The sequence below is a fragment of the Carcharodon carcharias genome, chromosome 5 (assembly GCF_017639515.1).
Source record: "Carcharodon carcharias isolate sCarCar2 chromosome 5, sCarCar2.pri, whole genome shotgun sequence".
NCBI lineage: Eukaryota > Metazoa > Chordata > Chondrichthyes > Lamniformes > Lamnidae > Carcharodon > Carcharodon carcharias.
The window spans coordinates 128,099,901-128,125,273 of record NC_054471.1 but is presented as its reverse complement, the minus strand read 5'-3'; the positions used below and the strand labels follow the sequence as shown (position 1 = coordinate 128,125,273).

Below are 25,373 nucleotides of genomic sequence, written 5' to 3'. Positions count from 1 at the left end.
GAGAGTGCAGAGGAGATTTATCAGGATGTTGCCTGGGCTGGAGAGTTTTAGTTATGAGGAGAGATTGGATAAACTGGGGTTATTTTCCCTGGAGCAAAGGAGATTGAGGAGGGGACATGATTGAGGTGTATAAAATTATGAGGGGCATAGATAGGGTAGACAGGAAGGAACTTTTCTCCTTGGTGGAGGGATCAATAACCAGGGTGGCATAGATTTAAGGTAAGGGGCAGGAGGTTTAGAGGGGATGTGGGGAAGAATTATTTTACCAAGAAGGTAGTGGGAATCTGGAACTCACTGCTTGAAAGGTGGTAAGGGGCAGGAGGTTTAGAGGGGATGTGGGGAACATAACATTTAAGAAGTATTTGGATGTGCACTTGCGATGCCATGGCATATAAGGCTATGGGCCTAGTGCTGGAAAATGGGATTAGAATAGTTCGGTACTTGGTTGACTTGCGCAGACTTGATGGGCCGAAGGGCCTTTGTTCTGTGCTGTAAAACTCTATGGCTCTATGACTTTTCACAGAAACTGCCAGACTTGCATTTTCAGCATTTTCTGTTTTTGTTTCGGATTTCTTGCATCCACAGTATTTTACCTTTCCATCAGTGTGTTCTTCACTTGATGGACGTGTATGCTTAAAACACTAAATGTCAGTACTTTATGTGCCTCAGTTGCCAGCACTCCTGCCTCTGAGTCACCACATTGTGAGTTCAAGTCCAACTTCAGAACTTGGAACACAAATCCAGGCTAAAACCTAGACTGAAAGAGTACTGCACTGTTGGAGGTCTTGTCTTTCAGACGAGATGTTAACTGAGGTACTATCTGCCCTCCCAGCTGGATGGAAAGGAACCTATGACACGACTTTGAAGAAGAACTGTGTTCCTCTCCGCAGATGCTGCCAGACCTGCTGAGTTTTTCCAGGTATTTTTATATTTGTTTTGAAGAATAACATCTCTTCTGGTTTGCTTGCACCAGATATCTATGTCTATATCTTTCCGTCAACATGGTAACCTACATTTTCTGATCAGACAGAAGAAGATGGAACAAAAGTGGGTGGTGCACGAACCTCAACAACCCCCAGTGGTCGATCCAGCTGTATTTCGAGAGTCTGCCTGCTTTATCATGACATGGTCAAGCTCCCGGCACAGCAAATGCCTGTGAATGGAAACTCCCCTGTTAAAGACTGGAAAACGAAGTGCTGCCAATACGGTTTGATCGAACTGTAACGGATTATTGTAATCTGTAGGGTTTGCACAACTCTTCCCGCCAAAGAGGCATGGCCATGGAACGGGTTTCACTTTTTTTCAGTTCCCCCTTGCCTTCATTTCCGCTTCCCTTTCCCGTTCAGTACTATCCATTTCTTCCTTGTCTTTACCCCTCATTGCTACCCATTTCCTTTCCATCTCCCGTTCGCTCTGCTTTTTCCTCGGTGGTGTTGTTAATGAAAATGATTCCAGCTATCGTGGACAGTAATTTCTGGTGAGAAATTGTGCCAACCGTGTGTAATACACATAATGCAGATACATTAGAATAAGAAACAGGCCGTGAGCATTACCACTCAGTTTCAAACGGCCCTTTTCTCCGATCTCGACGTTTTCTTTAAACTGAACGATAGATGTCGCTTATACCGTCACAACTGTCCAGAACTCTCATTAATTCATTCCATTGCCGTACTGGATTTATCACAATTGACTGAGATTCACTCCTTTCAAATATATATATACACAAAAAATATATATAGCCTCGGACACAAGCAATCGGATTAATCGTTGCAAATATGCAATACTGAGTTTGAGTTAAATCGAATTAAATGCCATCATTACTTGAGGAAAACAAGCCAAGTGCATCACACAATAATTGAAAATGTGGAATAAGTCTTTAGCGCCAGCACTCAGATTTGCTTATGGCAACTGTGCTAAAGTGTTCACGAATAAGGCACAGATTTTTCCCGGTAGGACAGAAAAATTTAGATCGCTTCAGTTTCCACTCAAAGGGGTAACTAGTGAACTGGAAAAATACAATTTGTGACGGTGACCAGGCGCTACGATTCGAAACGCAATGGAGACAATGATAGGGAACAGATCTTCATTCATCGTTTCAATTACAATCTCTCTATTTTCAGTGTTTTGTTCTTTTCACTGTTCTATGCCACTTTTTTCCGCTCGAATTCCTTTTTGTGAAATTTTCCATTGCTTCGATCACAGTCGATAAGAGGCAATTTATCTTATCCGCTCTTGGGTACGCCCCGCCCATGACTCTGCCCACCAAGGCTCTGTATATAGGGGCTATCGCACCAAACTGGACCACGGGCTTTGCAATTTCTCCGCCAGCAGGCTCGTCAGTTCCAACTTTGACGCTAGTTCTCAACGTGAAATCTCTTCCTCCACTCTCCAGTACCGTCACCATGGTTGATGCTTTTGTTGGGACCTGGAAGCTCGTTGAAAGTGATAATTTCGATGCATACATGAAAGCTTTGGGTAAGCAGCGCATGTTAACCTGCTTAAATACTTGCGGCTCAATCTAAACCTTCTGTCTGGAGTGGGAGCCAGAAAGGACGGCCAAATGTTGTGGAGATATGTGCTTGAAATAAACGCGCTTAGGCTTTGATTACCCTGCAAATAATCCACATTAGAGCTAAATTACCGGGCATGCCTTGGTATTATTAAACTTCAACATTTTCTCCTGTTTTTGCGAACGCAGTGGAGCTAGCCGTTATTTCACTGTGATCAAAGAGCAACAACTCGTGCAATTTCTGTATTTTGGCAGGTGTGAGCTTTGCGACTCGACAAGTTGGGAATGTTACCAAACCGACGATTATCATCAGTAAAGAAGAGGATAAAGTGGTGCTGAAGACCCAGAGTACCTTTAAAAATACCGAAATCAGTTTCAAACTTGGGGATGAGTTTGACGAGACCACACCAGATGACCGAAACTGCAAAGTAAGTTGAGAAAATGCTGCGCCATGTGTTTTTCGGTGTGCATTAGGAGCGGATGAGGCACTGGGAATAATGAAAGTGCTCCCTAAATAACTTTTTCCCCCTAGTCCATTCTCCAGGTTAGGTGGTACGGAAGTAAGCAGCGGTACTGCTGAAATATTGCACGTTCCAGTGTGGCACCACAGCGTTATACGGGAAGGAGTATATTCTCGAACCTGGATTTAAATATTTACAGCTATATTAACAACTGAGGTGGCTGGCAATCGATGGCCTGCTAACTTTTTAACTAAGTAGGTTTACCGATCGATAATTCGTATTTTTGGTATCAACAGACGACGGTGACATTGAACGGTGACAAGCTTGTCCATGTCCAGAAGTGGGACGGAAAGGAAACAACTTTCACCAGGGAGATCAAAGATGGGAAGATGGTTATGGTACGTTAACCTGCGGTAACATTTCTGTTGTATTGCTTTTTCTGTGTGCGAGTGGCTTGAGTTGTGTTATTGAATTCTTTTTATGTTCAAACAGACTCTCACATTTGACGATATTGTTGCCGTTCGTACCTATGAGAAGGCATAACGTTCCGTGGGGAGGGAGTCCCGTGCCCCTGTCAGAACAATCGGGTCCGATTTATTGGACTCAGTGACACTATTAGAAATTTGGAGCGGCCCTTCCGCTGGCAGTTCTGTGACTTGCAGGGACTTCCATTGGGGGAACCAGTCCACCAACCTCTTTTATAACAAGATCCAAAATACTGCATTTAATGTTGTAAAGCTTAACAGAATAACAATTTTGTAATAACTGTACATCACTTATCCACCTTTTTATTTTTTATAAAACGGAGTTCAGCTGTGGAAGGCCTGTGTTTTAGTCACAATGACAACTTGAAACGGTTAATAAAAGTGTTGCTCTGGAACTGGCAGTTGTGGTGTTTCTTATGTTAACGGTAGATTTGTTTCTATTTTAAAACATTGACCAGGTCGCCATATCACTCGTAGTACTCAACCTCCTCGCGTAGCTTGACTTTTACAAAGGTTTTTATTGGGTTCTGTAGCTTTATTTACGTGAAGTAGGTATAATGGGTGTTATACTGTAAGGTACTTAACATACATTAGTATATATTTTTAAGCCCGTTGTGTTACTCACTTAGCTGTTTCCTGCTTTCCTCAGATCAATTGAAGCGGCATCCAAGACCTGGTTGCTGCAATTGTGCAAAAGGAAAGTGGTCTGGTTGGATCCAAAGTCCAAAGCATAATATGTGTTTATTTAAAGATTATTTATTATTTGACATACTATTAGCATCATAATAATAACTAATGGTTAATTAAGAACTTGTTCTCCAATTAATGATGAATAATGAAAGTAATAAAATTATAAAGTAATTTGTCCTTGGAGGGAAAAATAATGATTGATGTGCTCGGACGTTTATTTATGAATGTTGTGGAACGAACATTGTTCCCAGAAACTATAGGAATTCCAATATATATGAGAAAGCCACGCTTCAAATTTGCTTTGCAGAGACGCAGAACTTTTCCTGCTCTCCTCCCTGTTTGGTCTGGGTCAGCTCTCTCTGGTTGAAGCATTTTAATTGGATAACACTTATTTGCTATGTGCAGTGCCGAAGGGTGGTAGGGATTTTCAATCTAAACTATCGAAAATGCAACTTGCTTTAGATCAGTATATCTTAAAAAGTAAGGTAACACCACAAATACGAGTGTTTTAACATTTTTTTGAGAGCACGAAGAGCCTTCTTAAAACGAGTGAACTGAAACGGTGGAGCACAATAAACAAAAGCAAAGAACTGCGGATGCTGGAAATCCAAAACAAAAACAAAAACAGAAATACCTGGAAAAGCTCAGCAGGTCTGGCAGCATCGGTGAAGAAGAGCACAGTTGACGTTTCGAATCCTCATGACCCTTCAAGCAGAACTCTGTTGAAGGGTCATGAGGACTCGAAACGTCAACTGTGCTCTTCACCGATGCTGCCAGACCTGCTGAGTTTTTCCAGGTATTTCTGTTTTTGAGCACAGTAAATAACTCGGCTGTTTATTTAAGCAGTTGCAGTATACTTCAACTGAATTAAAACGAGCATTACAGGGACAGCCCAATTCTTTACATTTATGGACAAGTGGGTTTTTTATGTGCCTAATTCAAAAACAGGAGGGGAAGCAAAAGCTGTCGCAGATTTTAGAATGCAAAATGTAATCTAGGCTTCAGCATTTGACTGTTTAAGAATTTTAACGATCGCATGGGCTCGAAGCCCTTTTTTGACCATTAATATCCCTTCTAACATTCCTTTAATATTAACATTGTTGCATGGTAGCTGTCAGCTCAATGCAGACTCTCCCACTCTTTCAATGACCGGATCAGAACGTGGTCGGGATCCGACGTCGGTCACGTGGTGCCGCTCAGTTGTGTACGGAGGCAGCGATGGACGCGAGGCTGGCGGTTGTATGTTGGTGTTTCTCCTGCAGTTTGTTTGCGTTCACTCCAAGTGCCTCCGCTTTCATCGCTGCCTTTCGTCGGAAAAGTACCGGAGTCAGGGCCGCAGGTGAGTTGCCGCTATTCCGGGGACCGCGATTTAAAGGAATGGAAGAAGTATTTTCTAGTTTGGAGTGAAGGTGTCGTGTCTTAACCTTCGCTGTACCCGCACCCCCCCCCCCCCCCCCCCCCCCCCCGCCCGCTATCCAGTTCAAACTCATTGCTGATTTATTGTGGCTAGAACAACAGTGATCAGATAATCAATCCTACGGAGTGCTGCTATTCCCTGGATCTGTGTTGGGAGATCATTGTTGTCTTTTTATGTCATGTTAATGTAGAAGCATAGCTTTTTGTTTTGGGACGAGTCGATAATGCATCGATTGAAGTCCGATTTGTTACAAAATAACATGAGAAGATGTTGCTATTTCTTTGACGAAAATGGTTTCTACCTCAGAAGGCCGATATATTTGAGTGACGCACAGCAGGCGAGATGGAGAGGGAGGGAAATCATGCACGGCATAGAGGCCATTCGGCCTCTGGCTTTCTGCAAGAGCAACCCAGTCCGTCCTATTCCCCCACCCTTTGCCCATGGTCCTGCATTTGGTTTCTCTGAAGGCGAATATCTAATTCCCTTACATAAGCCACATTGAGCCTTCCCCCACCACGCTCTGTCGGTGCATTCCAGATACTAACCACTTTGTAATAAAAATGTTTTTCCTCATGTTGCCCTTGATATTTTTTGATCTTCGCTATAGATCAGTGTCCCCTGTTTTTCAAATCTGCCAATGGAAATAGTTTCTGTGTCGTTCCTGCTCCACCAATCCCACCAACCCCACCGTCCTCCCCATTATTTTGAACATCTGTCAAATCTCTTGTCAATGTTTTCTTCTTCAAGGAGAAACACATAGCTTCTCCAGTCAATCCATGTGACTGAAGTCCCTCATCCCTGGAACCATTCTCAAATCTTTTCTGCACCCTCTAAAAGCCTTCACATCCTTCCTAAAGGGTGGACACAGTACTCCAGTTGGGGATGAACCAGTGTTTTCTAAATGTTCAGCATAACATACTTACTTTTGTACCTTATGCCTCTATTTGTAAAACCCAGGATCCTGTATATCTTTTTGACTACTTTCTCAACTTGTTCTGCCTTCTTCAAGAATTTGAGCACATAAGCTCCCAGGTTTCTAAGCTCTTGTACCCTCTTTAGAATTGCACCCTTTATTTATATTGCCTTTCCTTGATTTTCTTGTCAAAGGTCAGAGGCTAGGAATCCTGCGGCAAGTACATACGAACATACCAAATAGGAGCAGAAGTAGGCCATTTGGCCTCTGTTTGTGTTTTGAATTCCACATTCCCATCTACCCCGATAACCTTTAATTTCCCTTGCCTAACAAGAATCTATCCACCTCCGCCTTAAAAATATTCAATGACCCCCACCTCCACCGCTTTCGGAGGCAGAGTTCCAAAGTCGCACAACCCTCAGAAAAAAAAAAATCATCCTAAAGGAGTAACTCCTAATATTAAGTGTCTTCTAGTTCTGGACCCACCACAAGAGGTAACGTCCTTTCTACGTCCACCTTGTCAATACTGTTTAGTATCTTATATACTTCAACCAAGTCACCCCTCACTCTTCTAAGCTCCAGTGGAAATAAGTCCAGTCTGTCTAACCTTTCCTCATAAGACAACCTGCTCATTCCAGGTATCAATCTAGTAAACCTCCTCTAACACATTTACCCTCTTTAAATAAGGAGACCAAAACCGCACACACTATTGGAGATGTGGTCTCACCAATATCCGGTATACCTGAAGCATAATGTCCTTACTTTTATGCTAAATTCTTCTTGTAATAAAGGATAGCATTCCATTAGCCTTCTTAAGTACTTGCTCTATCTGCACACCAATCTTTTGTGACTTATGCACTAGAACACCTAGATCCCTCTGATCCTTGGAATTCTGCAGCCGTTCTCTGGTTAAGTAATGTTCCACTTTTTTATTCTTCCTGCCAAAGTGAACAACTTCCCATTTTCCGACATAACACTCCATCTGCCAGATTCTTGACCACTCACTTAACCTATCTATATCCATCTGCAAACTTATAACCTCTTAGCAACATACTTTGTTACCTATCTTTGTGTCATCTGCAAATTTAGCTACCATGCCTTCGCTTCCCTCATCAAAGTCATTGATATAAATTGTAAAAAGTTGAGGCCCCAGCACAAACCCTCAGTACCAGTACCACTTCCCTAGTGATTGTAATTTCACTAAGTTCTCCTTTCCCTTTCACATCCTGATTTACAGCTATTACTGGAATGTTTTTTGTATCCTCTATAGTGAAGACAGAAGCACAATATTTATTCATTTCATCAGCCACTTCCTTATTATCATCTATTAACTCCCCAGTGTCATTCTCTAGAGGGTCAACACTCACTTACTCTTTCTACAAGTATTTGGAAAGGAAAACTTTGCTATCCATTTTTACATTTCCAGTTAGCTTCCCCTCATACTTTAATTTCTTTCTCTTTTTGTATTCATTCATGGGATGTGGGCTTCGTTGGCTGGGCCAACATTTGTTGCCCTTGAAAAGGTGATGGTGAGGGGCCTTCTTGAACTGCTGCAGTCCAAGTGGTGTAGGTACACCCACAGTGCTGTTAAGAAGGGAGTTCCAGGATTTTGACCCAGTGACAGTGAAGGAACGGCAATATATTTCAAGTCAGGATGGTGAGTGACTTGGAGGAGAACTTCCAGGCAATGGTATTCCTATCTGTCTGCTGCCCTTGACCGTCTAGATGGTAGAGGTCGTGGGTTTAGACCTGATTGACCTTTTTGTCATTCTCTGCCATTCTTTAGATTCTGACCAATCATGTGACCTGCCACTCACCTTTGTGCAGTTATATGCTTTTTCCTTAAATTTCCTGCTTTCATTACCTCCTTTAGTTAATCAAGGATGGTGGGTCCTCCCCTTAGAATTTTTCTTTATCAGAGGAATATACTTATTCTGAGTACTCTGAAATATCCTCTTAAATGTCTGCCACTGCTTCTCTATTGATCTATCCCCTAGCCTAGTATCCAAGTTCACTTCAGCTAGCCAGCATTCATGCCCGTATAGTTGCCCTTATTTAAGTTTAAAATACTAGTTTTAGACCCACTCTTCTCCCTTTCAAGTTGGATGTAAAATTCAATCATATTGCGATTGCTAAACCTAGGGGTGCCTTCAATCTGAGGTCATTAATTAACCCTGTCACATTACACAATACCAAGTCTAATATAATCTGCTCTCTGGTTGGTTCCAGCATGTGTTGCTCTAAAGCATGGAAGCATTCTATGAACTTCTCATCCAGGTTATTACTGTCAATCTGATTTTTCCAGTTTCAATGTAAACTAAAAACGCCCATGATTATTACTGCTAGTTTATCACCCAAGCACCCAATATTTAATCTTGTATACTTTGTCCTATGTTGTGGTTACTGTTATGGGGCCCGTAGATCACTCCCATGAGTGACCTCTTTCCCATACTATTCCTTAGCTCCACCCAAACTGATTCTACATCCCATTCTCCTGAACTAAGATAATCTTTAACAATTGCACAAGCGCCATCCTTAATTAACACTGCCACCCATCGACCTTTACTAGCTTCCTATTCTTCTTGAAGGTCATATACCCCTAGATATTCAGGACCCAATCCTTGTTATCCTGCAACCATGACTCTGTAATAGCTATCAGATCATATTTATTTACTTCAATGTGTGCTATCAGTTCAACTACTTTGTTATGAATTCTACGCGCATTCAGATACAGAGCCTTTGGTCTTGTCTTTTTATTATCTTTGCAACATCTAGCCTTGACTACTGGTGTATTCTTAGGTTTTAATCTCTGTCCGTTCCTGCTATTCTGTGACCAGTTCCCATATTACTATTATGATCTCCTGCGTGGAAGCTACCCCTTGATTTGCTACATCAACCCAAGCTGGATCCCGCACCACTCCCCCCTTGTTTAGTTTAAACTCCTCTCTACTTCACTAGTTATGCAATTCGCAAGAACACTTGTCCCAGCACGATTCTGTATAGACTGTCCAAACGTTACAGCCCCCACTTTCCCCAGTACTGGTGCTAAGGCCCTATTAACCGGAACCTATTTCTCCCACATCAGCCTTTGAGCCACATGTTCATCTCTCTAATCTTATTTGCCCTATGCCAATTTGCACTTGGCTCAGGTAATAACCCAGAGATTATTACCTTTGATGTTCTGTTTCTTAATTCGGTACCTAGTTCCTTATACTGACTATGCAGAAGCCCCTTCCTTGTCTTGCCTATGTTGTTGGTACTTACATGGACCATGATGACTGGATTCTCCTCCTCCCATGACAAGTCCCCCTCCAGCCCTGAGCAGATGTCCCAAACCCTGGCATTGGGCAGGCAACACAGCCTTCTGGACTCTCGCTCTTTACTGCAAAGAACAGTGCCAATCCCCCCTCACTATACTGTCCCCTACCACCACTACATTCCTCTTTACTCTCCCCACTTGAATGGCTTCCTGTACCATGGGTACCATGGCCAGCCTACTCATCCTTCCTTGCAGACCTTGTTTGCGTCCACACAGGTTGTGAGCACTTCAAACTTGTTTGACAGTTGCAAAGTCTGAGGCTCCTGCACTACTGTCTGCTCAGTCCCATTTCCTGCCTCGCTCACGGTCACATCATGTCCCTCCCTGCTGACCAAAACACATGACCCTATTCTAAGAGACATGACCATCTTCTGGAACAAAGTGTCCAGGTATTTCTCCTCCTCTCTTATGTTGTGCAGTATCTGCAGTTCAGCATCCAGATCAATAATCCTGATCTGGAATTTCTCTAGCTGCAGATGAGTTTGTCATGGATCGCCTTGGTGTCCAAAAGCACCCACACCTCACCGCTGCAACATGATACCTGTCCTGCCATTGTTACTAATGTTATTTAGTTAACTTATTTTAATTACTCACAATTAACTTAGAATAATCCTGTGTATGCCACACCTCTTTCCCCTGTGCACCGAATTCCCACGTGAACCTAATTCGCTACTGACTCGGTCTCTGCCTCACTCTGGCACTCAGTCTCCTTCCGCACCCCTTACGAAGAAGTCACCACCTGACTTCCCAAAGCCTATCCACCATCCATAAGGCACAAGTCAGGAGTGTGATGGAATGCTCTCCACTTGTCTGGATGAGCGTAGCTCCAACAACACTCAAGAAGCTTGACACCATCCAGGACCAAGTAGCCCACTTGATTGGCACCACGTCCACAAACATTCACTCTCTCCACTATTGACTCACAGTGGCAGCACTGCAGGAACCCACCAAGGCTCCTTAGACAGCACTATCCAAAACCATGATCACTACCATCTAGAAGGACAAGGGCAGCAGACACATTGGAACACCACCACCTGGAAGTTCCCTTCCAAGACAATCAACATCTTGACTTGGAACTATATTGCGATTCCTTCACTGTCGCTGGGTCAAAACCCTGGAACTCCCTCCCTAACAGCACTGTCGGTGTACCTACACCACATGGACTGCAGTGGTTCAAGAAGGCAGCTCACCACCACCTTTTCAAGGGCAATTAGGGATGGGCAATAAATGTTGGCCCAGCCAGCGAAGCCCACATCCCATGAACAAATAAAAATAATGTATCAGCACATTTCTCTGTATTAAATTTAATCTGCCACATGTCCACTCATTCCAGCAGCCCATCTATGTCCTCTTGAAGCCTACTGCTATCCTCTTCAGGATTCAGAATACTTCCAAATTTTGAAGTTGCACCCCCCAAGTCCAGGTCATTTATATGGATCAGGAAAAGCAATGGTCCTGGGGAATTCACTGTATACCTTCCTTCAGTCTGAAAAACAATCAGTCAAGATGACTCTCTTGTTTCCTGTCACGCAACCAACTTTGTATCCATGCTGCCACTATCCCTTTTATTCCATTGGCTTAAGATTTGCTGATAGACCTGTTACGTGGCACCTTATCAAACCCTCTTGGAAGACAATATACACATCAACCCATTACCAATCCAACCACCCTGTGAGGACATTGGTCTCCTGAGGTTCTGTTGAGGTGCAACACATTTGGCCTGTATAGCTTCCACTACCCCCAGAACTATTCCCATTGTCCCAGAAATCTAAAGGCCTCCCTCCTTCACCATTTCTTCAGTCATGCATTTATCTGCTGTGTCCTCTTATTTCTACACTGGGAATAATCCAGAAATCACTACCTTTGTGGCCCTGCTGCTAGTCTCCTTCCTCGCTTTCTAATAACTATCTGCAGGTGATGGGGAGACGGTGACATTATGGTGATGTCAGTAGACTAGTAATCCAGAGACTCAGGCTAATGCTCTGGGGACACAGGTTCAAATCTCACCATGGCAGCTATGGAATTTAAATTCAATTAATAAACCTGGAATTGAAAGCTAGTGACCATGAAACTATCATCAATTGCTGTAAAAACCCACCTGGTCCTTTAGAGAAGGAAATCTGCCATCCTTACCTGGCCTTGGTCCAGACCTATGAAATGTGGTTGACTGTCCTCTGAACTACAAGCCACTCATTTCATTGGCAATTAGGGCTAAGCAACAAAATTCTGGCCTTGCTACTGATGTCCACATAACATGAAAAAATAATTTTTTTTTTTAAAAAGGGACCTAATCCCTTTTTCTACCTATGTGATTGGTACCATGATCTCTGGCTCTTCACATTTCATTCTCAGATTACCCTGTATCTGCTCAGTAACATCCTTGACCCTGGCAACAGGGAAGCAAAATACCATCCTGGAATTATGTCAGTGACCGAGAAATGCCTGCCTGTTGCCCTTACTATAGAATCCCCTATGACTATTACTTTCCAAATCTTTCTTACATCCTGCCTCTACAGCTCAGCCACCCATGGTGCCATGAACCTGGCTGCCCTTTCACCATATCCAGGACTGAATCCAGTTGGAGAGCGAGATGCACTTGGGGGACTCTTGCCCCATCTGCCTGATTCTACTTGTCTATCTGGCGGTCACCCATTCCCTCTTTAGCTGTGAAGTAATCATCTCTTGAAATCTGCTATCCATAAAAATTCTCAAACCTTGTGGATACACTATGGTGATGTCTATTACTGCTCAAGCAGGAAAATTGTCCTGGAGTTCCCACATAGAGCAGGATGTACATTCTACAGGACTGAGGTGCCTTGCCATGTCTCTATTTATTAGAATAATAATCTTATCGGAAATGAAACATGTGACTTTTAAAACAACTTAAGAATTAACATCTAAAATTTATCTTTCTTTAAAACCTAATTTAATTATCCTTACTCCTTATCTTAGATCCTTACCTTAATACTTATTTAGTCTCAATCACAATGTAAGTTTCCTTGAGTTCTGCTGCTTCTTTGCTGACTTAAATCCAATCTCACTCTTTTTCAATTGCAGTCTGGGTTGGATTGCTCTTGTTTTGCTCTCACACCTTCTGGGTGATACATGGATGACACTCCAGAATTGCTTATTGTTGTGGCAATTTTAGAACAAAGGAATTGCTAGATGAAAAATGCCAAAGGCTATTTAGTGCAGACCTGTTTGGTTAAAGGAACCCTTTCCGAATGGATTTGGTATCACAGACACCCCTCTTCAAATTTATAATACAATAAACGTTTTGCACATTTACATTTCTGAAATTAACTTCATTAGTGTCTTGTTAAAGGACTTGCATGACATTTTGTCAGGGCTTTACAAAATAGTGAACATTGATATAATTGTTGTAGAAGCTTTGTATTTTCGCTTCAGCGTAAAGGCAGTTTTACAGGTTCACGAGCATGCCTGTTGAACACTATACCACACCTCTTCCTGGAGTGAGAATTGGCTAGGTGTCTCTTGTTAGGTATCCTGACACTCTTTCCAGTGTAATCCTCTACCTCCTGCTTACTTGTTGCTCAGCTGTTGGGTATTTCAGGGTTTATTTTCCCCCTACCCCTTCTGTTATTTTTCAGCTGGTCTGCCCTAAAATATTGCTAAAATGTTATTTGGTGTGTGCCATTTCTACCATTGTGACACTGCCAGTAACATGAATGGCTGGCAGCGTGCACCAGACCAGCGCCATTGTAGAAATGGTTTCCCATTCATATAATTTTGCGGACCCTTGGAAAGTCTCTTAGGACCCACACAGGTCCACAGACTCCAGTTTGAGAGCCGCTGATCTCATCCCTTTAGAATCTTATGGAATAATCAAAGTACCTCTCATTCTTCTCTTTTCCCAATGAGAAAGTGCCTCACACTTAATGACTCCTCATTCTCCTGGTTGCTTTCTTTTTATCTCTTCAATAGCTCCAATATCTATTACTATATACAGTATTCTAAACGGAGTCACATCAGTGATTTATAAAGGCCTAGGATTACCTCACTCACTTCAGTAAGGACTTTTAATACATAACATTTAGAAGTGGGTACACAGTAAAGTGGTGTGTAGTCAGGAAGAATATTCCACAGATAATATTCACTTTTGACACCTGTCTTGGTCCATTTTACAGTTTCTTTTCAATAGAATATGTCACATTCTTTAGTGACCTTTGTGGAAATGGATGTGCTTCAAGATGTAAGAAGTATACTGCTTAGCGACCAAAAGGAAGAAAAACCTGTTGGCAGAAAAGTGAATTGAGCCCAACATAATTAGAATATGTAGGGCAGTTGCTCAGCAACATGGCTTTTCTTCAAATTCTGCATGAAAGACTAGCGAGTGCAGCACTACCAACTGAATGGCTGCTGCGTTTTGGTGCCAGGAGAATAAGCCCTTCTGCCACTTTTGAAGTCAGCAATTGCAAGAAGTGTGCTGGGCAATGTAGGAAACCAGTAAAAACGCAATGAAAATCTGAATGGTTGAAGGTTGAAAGGCACAGAGGTTCGAAGGTTGAAGGCATAAAATTGTTAGTGCAATTTTGGGCCGATGCTTCCTATTTTTAAACTTTGCATTAAAATTCCTCATCAGTCACACTCCTGTATGTAGCCCTCACTTCATTAATCTCTAACCAACTCCATACCTATTCACAGTGACTCTCTCTGTTCAATGGGATGTCTAAAATTGTATTTTATTCAACATAGTTGGGCCACAGATTTAGATACCACATCGATGAATGCACCATTAATTGAATGCAGAGTTTCACCAGGATGATGCCAGGGAGGGAAACTAATTATGAGGAAATACTGGGACTGTCTCCATTTGATCAGGAAATACCACGGAGAGATTTGCTCAGGGATTTTAAAACTATGATGGACCCCTTGTTAGGGGGAATAGGGAAAGACTATTTCCTCCAATTGTGGAGTCAATAATGAGAGGTTCTGAATTTAAAATCATCACTGAGAGGGAGGCTAGGAGAATTTTATGCAGAGAGCTGGAGCATGGAATGCTTTGCAACAGGCATTGATTAACACAGATATCATTGTATATATTGTAAGTGAAAAATGTTAACTTTTTAAAGCGGAAGAAAACTCTGGGCTGTGGGGAGAGCATGGGCAATGGGATTAATCTTTGGATTGCTCTAGCTAAGAGCTAGCAAAGAATCAATGGCCTGAATGCAGTCTCCTATGCTGTGAACATCTGCTCCTATAAAGTAGCATTAATAAAATATGCCAAAAAAGTTGTGATGGGGGGATAGGAGAGGTTGGAAAGAAGATAGCAGTTGCCTAAGAAAGAGGAACTGCAGAAATACTTACATTTCCATAGTTATAAATGGAATATCCCAATTATGAATGAATTTAGATTTTGTTAAAAGCTGTTAACTGGAAAATAAGTGTTCAGTATGAAATTGGAAACTCAGCCTTTTGAAAGCTGCTGCGGCAATAGAAAGGATAGGTGTGTGGAATTTAAAGAAACAACATAAAACAAGTCCAGAAACACAGATTTTGAGGATAATGGACTGTATATAAAATTGCCAGTGCAGAAGCAGGTAGTGCAGCCTAATTGGCCTAAACAGGCATTTACACTAATGCAAGCCTCTAACAACCTCTTCATCTAACTCTAGCAGCATGATCTTCTTCTTCCCTCATGTGTTTACCTAGCTTTCCCTTAAATGCATCTTTACTAGCTACATCAACAATTATTTGTAGTAGCGAGTTCCACATTTTCATGAGTAAAGCAATTTCTTTTGAATTCCCTATTGGATTTAGTAGTGTCTTTATCTTGGGAAGAGTGTCCTGCAGTCAGGACCGCGGTGAAGTGGTCTGGGAAGAGTGTCCTGCAGTCAGCACCGCGGTAAAGTGGTCTGGGAAGAGTGTCCTGCAGTCAGCACCGCGGTGAAGCGGTGTGGGAAGAGTGTCCTGCAGTCAGCACCGCGGTGAAGCGGTGTGGGAAGAGTGTCCTGCAGTCAGCACCGCGGTGAAGCGGTGTGGGAAGAGTGTCCTGCAGTCAGCACCGCGGTGAAGCGGTGTGGGAAGAGTGTCCTGCAGTCAGCATCGTGGTGAAGCGGTGAGGGAAGAGTGTCATGCAGTCAGCATTGCTGTGAAGCAGTCTGGGAAGAGTGTCCTACAGTCAGCATCGTGGTGAAGCAGTCTGGGAAGAGTGTCCTACAGTCAGCATCGTGGTGAAGCAGTCTGGGAAGAATGTCCTACAGTCAGTTCTTGTTGAAAATAACAAGAGTGACATCACAAGACAGTGCGAGAGAGTGGCGGAGAGATCAACCAGCGTGAGTGTGGGGAAGCTTCAAAAAGTGACGTCAGTGCAAAAGTGAGAGCTGATTAGTGAGTAGTGAGTAAGTGTTTTTTTCGAGTTTAAAATAAATGAAGCGAAGGAAAGGTAAGGGTTCTGGTTTTCTTTAAAGTACATAAATAATTTAACATTTTTTTTACTGTAATTAACTTAAAGTAAGGTTTTTTTTCAACTAGAGGCATGGCAGGGCAGCTCAGTCTCGTGTTATGTACAACTGCAACATGTGGGAAGTCCTAGATGCTCCTTGCACTCTGATTGACCACATGTGCAGTAAGTGCCACCAGCTGCAGCTACGTGAGCGCTGAGTTTCGGAGCTTGAGCAGCAGCTGGAGGCACTAAGATGCATCCGCAAGGCTGAGAGTTTCGTGGATAGAATGTTTTTGGATGTGGTCACCGCACAGCTTATGGAAGTGCAGACAGAAAGGGAATGGGTGACCATCAGTCAGAAGAAAGATGTCAGGCAGGAGGTCAGGAAATCCGCAGGATGCATCTCGCTTGAGAACCGTTTTTCTGTGTTGGAAAACGGTGAGAGTGACGGTTCCTTTGGGGAGTGCAGCCATGCTCTTGGCACTATGTGTGGCTCAGCTGCACAGGGTTGGCGGTTGGGGGGGGGGTGGGTGGAAAGAGGAGAAGAGCAAAATTAAGGGGAACAGACAGGCGTTTCTGCGGCCATAGATGTGACTCCGGGATGGTATGTTGCCTCCCTGGTGCCAGGGTCAAGGATGCCACTGAACAGCTGCAGGGCATTCTAAAGGAGGAGGGGCAAACAGACAGAGATCGTGGTACATGTTGGTACCAACAACATAGTTAGAAAGAGTGATAAGGTCCTGCAAGCAGAATTTAGGGAGCTAAGAAGCAAGTTGAAAAATAGGACCTCAAAGGTAGCAATCTCTGGATTACTTACAGTGCCTTGCGCTAGTGAGTATAGAAATAGGAGGTTAGTCCAGATGAATGCGTGGCTGGAAAGACAAATTAACACATGGAAGTATGATGTCATAGCTACCACAGAGACATGTTTGCGAGAGGGGCAATATTGCCAGCTCAATATTCCAGGATATAGGGTCTTCAGGCAAGACAGGGAAGGAGGCAAAAGAGGAGGGGGTGTCACAAATTGATCAAGAAATCAATTACAGCAGTAAGGAGGGATGATATCTTCGAAGGCTCCTCAAATGAAGCCATATGGGTAGAATTGGAAAACAAAAAAGGAGCAATCACATTGCTGGGAGTGTACTATAGGCCCCCAAACAGTCATAGAGAAAAATAGAAGAGCAGATATGTAGGCAAATTTCAGAGAAGTATAAAAATAACAGGGTAGTAATAGCGGGTAGTAACATTTACTGGGTTACTCGTAGTATGATAGGTTTAGAGGGAGCGGAAATCTTAAAATGCCTCCAGGAGAGCTTTTTAAGCCAGTATGTAGAAGGTCCGACAAGAGAGGGGGCGGTCCTGGACTTAATTTTAAGGAATGAAGCCAGGCAAGTGGTAGAGGTATTAGTGAGGGAGCATTTTGCAGATAGTGATCATAGCTCCGTTAGACTCAAGGTTGTTATGGAAAAGGACAAGGATGGGCCAGAAATCAGAGTTCTAAATTGGGGGAAGGCCGATTTTAATAAGATCAGATATGATGTGGCCAGAGTGGATTGGGAGCAGCTACTTTTAGGTAAACTTGCGTCAGGGCAGTGGGACTCATTCAAGAAGGAAATAGGGAGAGTACAGGGCCAACATATTCCAGTAAAGACAAAGGGTGGGACCAACAAATCCAGCGAACCCTGGATGTCGAGAGATATACAGGATTGGATAAAGAGAAAAAGGGAGGCTTATAGCAGATACCGAGGGCTCAAAACAGCAGAAGCCCTAGAGGAGTATAGAATGTGAAGGGGGGAACTTAAAAAGGAAATTAGGAGAGCAAAAAGGGGGCATGAAAACACATTGGCAGGTAAAATAAAGGAAAATCCAAAGTTATTTTACAAGTACATTAAGAATAAGAGGATAACTAGGGAAAAAGTAGGGCCCATTATGGGCCATATTGGTAATTTGTGTGTGGAGCCGGAAGACGTGGGTAGGGTTCTAAATGAATACTTTGTGTCAGTGTTCACAAGTGAGAGGGACAACGTGAGAATGGAAATCAGGTGGAAGGACTAATATAGTTAAAGAAATGAGCATAGAACGGGAGGAGTTTCTAAGTGGTGTGGCAGGCTTAAACGTAGATAAATCTTCAGGCCCAGATGAAACTGTTGAGTGAGGCAAGGGAGGAGATGGCAGGGGCACTGGCAATAATTTTCAATACCTCTCTGGCTGGAGGACTGGAGGACAGTCTATGTGGTACCGTTATTGAAGAAGGGAGGAAGAGGTAAACCAGGGAACTACAGGTCAGTCGTTCTCACCTCAGTGGTGGGGAAACTATTGGAAACAATTCCGAGGGACAGAATTAATCTACACTTAGAGAGGCAGGGATTAATCTAGGACAGTCAGCATGATTTTGTTAAGGGGAGGCCATGTCTGACCAATTTGATTGAATTTTTTGAAGAAGTGACTAGGTGTGTAAATGAGGCAATGCATTTGATGTAGTCTACTTGGACTTCAGCAAGGCTTTTGATAAGGTCCCGCATGGGAGACTGATAACGAAGGTCAGAGTCCATGGGATCCAAGGTAATTTGGCAAACTGGATCCAGAATTGGCTGAGTGGCAGGAAGCAGAGGGTGATGATCAAGGAATGTTTTTGTGACAGGCTGCCTATGCCCAGTGAGGTTCCACAGGGATTGGTGTGGGGTTCCACAGGTCCCTTGCTGTTTGTGGTACATATAGATTTAGACTTGAGTGTAGGAGGTTTGGTCAGTAAGTTCGCAGATGACACGAAAATTGGTGGGGTGGTAAATAGTGAGGAGGATAGCCTTGGATTACAGGCAGATATGGATGGGCTGATCAGTGGCAAATGGAATTTAATGCGGATAAGTGTGAGGTGATGCACTTGGGCAGGACAAACAAGGCACGGGAATACACGATGAATGGTAGGACCCTGGGAAGTACCAAGGATCAGAGGGACCTTGGTGTGCATGTCCACCGGTCTCTTAAGGTAGTGGGACAGGTAGATAAGGTGGTTAAGAAGGCATACGGAATACTTGTCTTTGATATCTGAGGCATAGAATACAAGAGCAGTGAGGTTAAGCTGGAACTGTATAAAACGCTGGTTAGGCCACAGCTAGAATATTGTGTGCAGTTCTGGAATCCGCATTATAGGAAGGATGTAATTGCACTAGAGAGTGCAGAGGAGATTTACCAGGATGTTGCCTGGGCTGGAGAGTTTTAGTTATGAGGAGAGATTGGATAAACTGGCATTATTTTCCCTGGAGCAGAGGAGATTAAGGGGCGACATGATTGAATAGTTAGGTACTTGTTTGACCGGCACAGACTGGATGGGCTGAAGGGCATTTTTTTGTGCTGTAGAATTCCATGACTATGACATCTTTATTACTATCTGCTGTTATGAATAATACAATTGGGTCTAGAAAGACCTATTGAAGTGCAGAGGGTCAGACAGACATAGCAGGAAGAAAACTTGATTGGGTCATAAAGATTAAACAGAATGGAGCAATTGAAGGAAGGTTCTTCCTCAAGATCATAAGGTTCTCAGCAAGCTGGAACCTCACTCAAAACAATAAAATTCTTGCACTCATTTGGTGTTCAAATAGAACACAATTACACCAAATGCAGCTACTTCTTAGAAGAATATTCCCCAGTACATAAATCTGGGTATGGTTGAAGAGAAATGTGAACCTGGAAGGTCAGTTTTATGTTTAAAATAACTGATAGCTGGCATCAGGAAGGAAGGAGTTCTGAATACTTGTCACAGTTATGGACTGCTCAGTAGTAGCTTTTTGAAGACCATGCAGTTTTAGACTTTATCTTCAGCCATATATTGTAACAGCTTACAGTGAAAGTGCCCTGTAGCATTGCAACACAGCAAACCAATTAAATAGGTCTGGCAGCATCGGCGGAGAAGAAAAGAGTTGACGTTTCGAGTCCTCATGACCCTTCGACAGAACTTGAGTTCAAGTCCAAGAAAGAGTTGAAATATAAGCTGGTTTAAGGTGTGTGTGTGGGGGGCGGAGAGATAGAGAGACAGAGAGGTGGAGGGGGGCGAAGTGTGGTTGTAGGGACAAACAAGCAGTCATAGAAGCAGACCAATATCTGCTTCTATCACTGCTTGTTTGTCCCTACAACCACAGCCCCCCCCCTCCACCTCTCTGTCTCTCTATCTCTCCGCCCCCCACACACACACCTTAAACCAGCTTATATTTCAACTCTTTCTTGGACTCGAACTCAAGTTCTGTCGAAGGGTCATGAGGACTCGAAACGTCAACTCTTTTCTTCTCCGCCGATGCTGCCAGACCTGCTGAGTTTTTCCAGGTAATTCTGTTTTTGTTTTGGATTTCCAGCATCCGCAGTTTTTTTGTTTTTAAACCAATTAAATATATGACTGAGTGACACTTGGGGTGTTTGGGTAAGTTGGGGGCGGGACAGCCTTGAAAAGTTGTGTCGTGCAGCGAGCATGGTAGTGTATCGGGCAATCAGCACCAATCTAGGAATGAAGTGACAGTACATTCACTGCCTGGAGCCAGTAAGTTAAAGAGCAATTTACAGGCAGGCTTTGAATTAAACATTGTTGTACTGTTAAGATACTTATGCTCTTGACAGAAGTATTAAGAAAATTGACTTGGTTAACTAAACAACTAAAGAAATGAATAAAACTGCCTTGGTCCTTTTGTGATTTGAGGTAGATGAAACGTTTGCAGGATAGTCACCATCACAAAATCACAGAAATAGAAAATTTGCACTACAGAAGGAGGTCATTTGGCCCACCTTGTCTGCACCAGCCAAGAACGAGCTATCTAGCCAAATCCCTCCTTACAACTCTTGGCCTGTAGCTCTGAAGGCTAAGGCACCTCAAGTGCATTTCCAATAACTTTTTAAATGCAATGAGAGTTCTTCCGCTATTATCTTTTCAGGCAATGAGTTCCAGACCCCCCACCACTCTGAGTAAAAATATGTCTTAACTTCCTTCTATCTTTCTGCCATTTAATTTAAATCTATGTCCCCTATTTATTGACCTCTCTGCTAAAGGAAATACATCCTTCCTATCCGTTCTATCTAGGCCCCTTATAATTTTGTACACGTCAATTAAGTTTTCCCTCTGTCTCCTGTATACCAAAAAAAAAATTCCAGCCTATCCAGCCATTCCTCTTAGCTAAAATTTTCCATTCCTGGCAGCATCCTTGCAAATCTTCTTGCACCCTATCTAGTGTGACTGTGTCCTTCCTGACCAGAACTACATGCAGCACTCTAGCTATGGGCTAGCTAATGTTTTATACAGTTCTGGCATAGCCATCCTGCTCTTAAATTCTCTGCTATGGATTATTAAAGGGAAGTATCTTGTATGCCATCTGAACCACCTTATCTACCTGTCTTGCTACCTTTAGAAATCTGGATATGCATTCCTCCCTCCTCCCCACACCACTGCATTACCTTCTGCACTTATCCAGACTGAATTCCATTTACTGCTTTTTTTGCCCACTTGTCCATTAATATCTCCCTGCAATGTACAGATTTCTTCATCGCCATTAAACATACTATCAAATGTTTCACCTGCAAACTTTTTAATCATGCCCCATACGTTTAAGTCTAAATGATTGGTCCCTTGCTTTTCATCGTATTATCAATGTTGCGCCTTGTGAATCCCCAGTGGAAACAACCTTCCAGTCACAAAAACTCCCATTAAACATTAGCATTTGCTTCCTGCCACCGACCCAATTCTGGATCCAAAGTCCTCTTTAACATCTGGGGGCCAGTGCCAAAATTGGAAGATTGGAAAATTACCAAAATAGAGCTGTCTCACAGACTAGTCAAGCAACAGCCTGACATAGTCATCCTCACGGAATCATATCTTACAGATAATGTCCCAGACTCCTCCATCAGCATCCCTGGGTATGTCCTGTCCCATCGGCAGGACAGACCCAGCAGAAGTGGCAGCACAGTGATATACAGTCGGGAGTGAGTTGTCCTGGGAACCCTCAACATTGACTCCAGACCCCATGAAGTCTCATGGCATCAGGTCAAACATGGGCAAGGAAACCTCCTGCTGACTACCACTTACTGCCCTCCCTCAGCTGATGAAGCAGTGCTCTTCCATGTTCAACATCACTTGGAGGAAGCACTGAGGGTAGCAAGGGCACAGAATGTACTCTGGGTGGGGGACTTCAATGTCCATCACCAAGGGTGGCTCGGTAGACCACTACTGTCCGAGCTGGCCGAGTCCTAAAAGACATAGCTGCTAGACTGGGTCTGCAGCAGGTGGTGAGGGATGCAACAAGTGGGAAAATTTACTTGACCTCATCTTCACCAACTTGCCTGCCACAGATGTATCTGCCCACTACAGTATCAGTAGAAGTGACCACCGCACAGTCATTGTGGAGACAAAGCCCTGCCTTCATATTGAGGATACCCTGCATCATGTTGTGCGACTCTACCACCGTGCTAAATGGGATAGATTTCGAACAACTGAAGATTGGGCATCCATGAGGAGCTGCGGGCCGTCAGCAGCAGCAGAACTGTACTCGAACACAATCTGTAACCTCATGGCCCGGCATATCCCCTCACTCTACCATTACCACCAAGCCAGGGGATCAACCCTGGATCAATGACGAGTGCAGGAGGGCATGTCAGGAGCAGCACCAGGCATACCTAAAAATGAGGTGTCAACCTGGTGAAGCTATAAAACAGGACTACTTACATGCCAAACAGCATGAGCAGCAAGTGATAGACAGAGCTAAGCAATCCCACAACCAACGGATCAGATCTAAGCTCTGCAATCCTGCCACATCCATTCATGAATGGTGTTGGACAATTAAACAACTCACTGGAGCAGGAGGCTCAAAAATATCCCCATTCTCAGTGATGGGGGAGCCCAACATAGCGGTGCAAAGGATAAGGCTGAAGCATTCGCAACAATCTTCTGCAAGAAGTACCGAGTAGATGACCCAACTTTGCCTCCTCTGGAGGTCCCCAGCATCACAGCTGCCAGCCTTCGACCAATTCAATTCACTCCACGTGATATAAAGAAACGGCTGAAGGCATTGGATACTGCAAAGGCTATGGGCCCTGACAATATTCCGATAATAGTACTGAAGATTTGTGCTCCAGAACTTGCTGTGCCCCTAGCCGAGCTATTCCAGTACAGCTACAACACTGGCATCTAACCAGCTATGTGAAAAATTGCCCAGGTATGTCCTGTACACTAAAAGCAGGACAAATCCAACCCGGCCAATTACCGCCCCATCAGTCTACACTCAGTCATTAGTAAAGTAATGAAAGGGGTCATCAACAATGCTATCAAGGGGCACTTGCTTAGCAATAACCTGCTCACTAATGCCCAGTTTGGGTTCCGCCAGGTCCCCTCAGCTCCTGACCTCATTATAGCCTTGGTTCGAACATAGACAAAAGTGCCGAACACCCGAGGTGAGAGTGACTGCTCTTGACATCAAGGCAGTATTTGACCAAATGTGGCCATTAAGGAGCCCTAGCAAAATTAGAGTCAATGGGGGGAAAACTCTCCACTGGTTGGAGTCATACCTAGCACAAAGGAAGATGGTTGTGGTTGTTGGAGGTCAGTCATCCTGGCTCCAGGGCATCACTGCAAGAGTTCCTCAGGGTAGTGTCATATGCCCAATCATCTTCAGCTGCTTCACCAATGACCTTCCTTCCATCATAAGGTCAGAAGTGTGGATGTTTGCTGATTGCTCAATGTTCAGCCCATTCACGACTCCTCAGATACTGAAGTAGTCCATGTCCAAATGCAGCAAGACTGAGACAATATCCAGGCTTGTGCTGACAAGTGGCAAGTAACATTCATGCCACACAAGTGTCAGGCAATGACATCTCCAACAAGAGAGAATCCAACCATCGCCCCTTGATGTTCAATGGCATTACCATCACTGAATCCCCCACTGTCAACGTCCTGGGGGTGTGTTTACCATTGACCAGAAATTGAACAGGACTGGCCATATAAATACTGTGGTACAAGAGCAGGTCAGAGGCTAGGAATCGTGCGACGAGTAATCACCTCCTGACTCCCCAAAGCCTGTCCACCATCTACAAGGCACTAGTCATGAGTGTGGTGGATTACTCCCCTCTTGCCTGGATGAGTGCAGCTCCCACAACACTCATGAAGGTGGACACCCTCCAGGACAAAGCAGCCCACTTGATTGGCACCGCATCCACAAACATTTACTCCCTCCTCCACCGCTGCACAATGGCAGCAGTATGTACCATCTACAAGATGCACTGCAGGAATTTACCAAGGCTCCTTAGACAGCACCTTCCAAACCCACTACCACCCAGAAGGACAAGAGCAGCAGATAGATGGGAACACCACCACCTGGAGGTTCCTCTCCAAGCCACTCAGCATTCTGACTTGGAAAGATATTGCCATTCCTTCACTGTTGATGGGTCAAAACCCTGGAGCTCCCTTCCTAACAGCACTGTGGCTGTACCTACACCACATAGCCTGCAGTGGTTCAAAAAAATGGCTTACCACCACCTTATTGAGGGCAACTAGGCTTGGGCAACAAATGCGGGCCCAGCCAGTGGACCCGCACATCCCGTGAATGAATAATAGGGAACCATTGCAGTTTTTTTTTAAAAAGGACTTGATGAGTTCCTGATAATGAAAAGCATATATAACTAGTTAGAGTTCACTTCTGAAATTATGATAGTTCTAATTTCCACTCTTTGCACTTAAAATGGATAAATCCTTAATAAAAAATAGTATTGAATTTAGTGTTAGACTACAATATACAACCTGAGCTCATTCAAAACTCTGCTGCCCATTTCCTAACTTGCAGCAATCCCATTCATTCATCACATCTGTGCTTGCTGACTTACATTGGCTGCTTGTGTAGCAATGCCTCGATTTTAAGGTTCTCATTCTTGCTTTCAAAATCATCAGGGCTTGCCCTATCCCATCTCTGTAATCTTCTACAGACCTCCACTAACCAAGCTTCTCTAATTTTGGCCGCTTGCGTAAGCCCCATAGCAGTATTTCAAAGAAGAGAAGGGGAGTCATTTTATTCCCCAGTGCCCTGAACAATATTCATCCCTCAACCAACATCACATAAACAGATTATCTGACCACTGTCAAATTGCTGTTTGTGTGGGCTTCTGTGGCTGCTGCATTTCCTCATTGCAACAGTACTTCACTGGCTGCA

General features: G+C 43.6%; 2 protein-coding genes across 2 annotated transcripts in view; both read left to right on the top strand.

Moving 5' to 3' along the window:
• The first annotated feature begins 2,402 nt into the window (after window positions 1-2,402).
• fabp7b (fatty acid binding protein 7, brain, b) lies at window positions 2,403-3,524 on the top strand. Its single transcript, XM_041187946.1, has 4 exons — window positions 2,403-2,475; window positions 2,765-2,937; window positions 3,267-3,368; window positions 3,463-3,524. Exons 1-4 carry the CDS (start codon window positions 2,403-2,405, stop codon window positions 3,511-3,513), a joined length of 399 nt encoding a protein of 132 aa, XP_041043880.1. The 3' UTR covers window positions 3,514-3,524.
• Window positions 3,525-5,332: 1,808 nt separating this feature from the next.
• smpdl3a (sphingomyelin phosphodiesterase acid like 3A) overlaps window positions 5,333-25,373 on the top strand; it is a 46,537-nt gene continuing 26,496 nt past the window's right edge. The window contains exon 1 of the mRNA XM_041188844.1: window positions 5,333-5,484. Within this exon, the coding sequence (XP_041044778.1) occupies window positions 5,364-5,484 (121 nt within the window). The 5' untranslated portion in view covers window positions 5,333-5,363. The remainder of the gene's footprint in view (window positions 5,485-25,373) is intronic.

What these genes read in the sequence shown, in the direction of transcription:
- fabp7b (XM_041187946.1), top strand. Translation starts at nt 2,403, where the DNA reads ATGGTTGATGCTTTTGTTGGGACCTGGAAGCTCGTTGAAAGTGATAAT. An exon ending in TGCATACATGAAAGCTTTGG is followed by an intron (nt 2,476 to 2,764) that starts GTAAGCAGCGCA and finishes GTATTTTGGCAG; the next exon opens with GTGTGAGCTTTGCGACTCGA. An exon ending in CAGATGACCGAAACTGCAAA is followed by an intron (nt 2,938 to 3,266) that starts GTAAGTTGAGAA and finishes TGGTATCAACAG; the next exon opens with ACGACGGTGACATTGAACGG.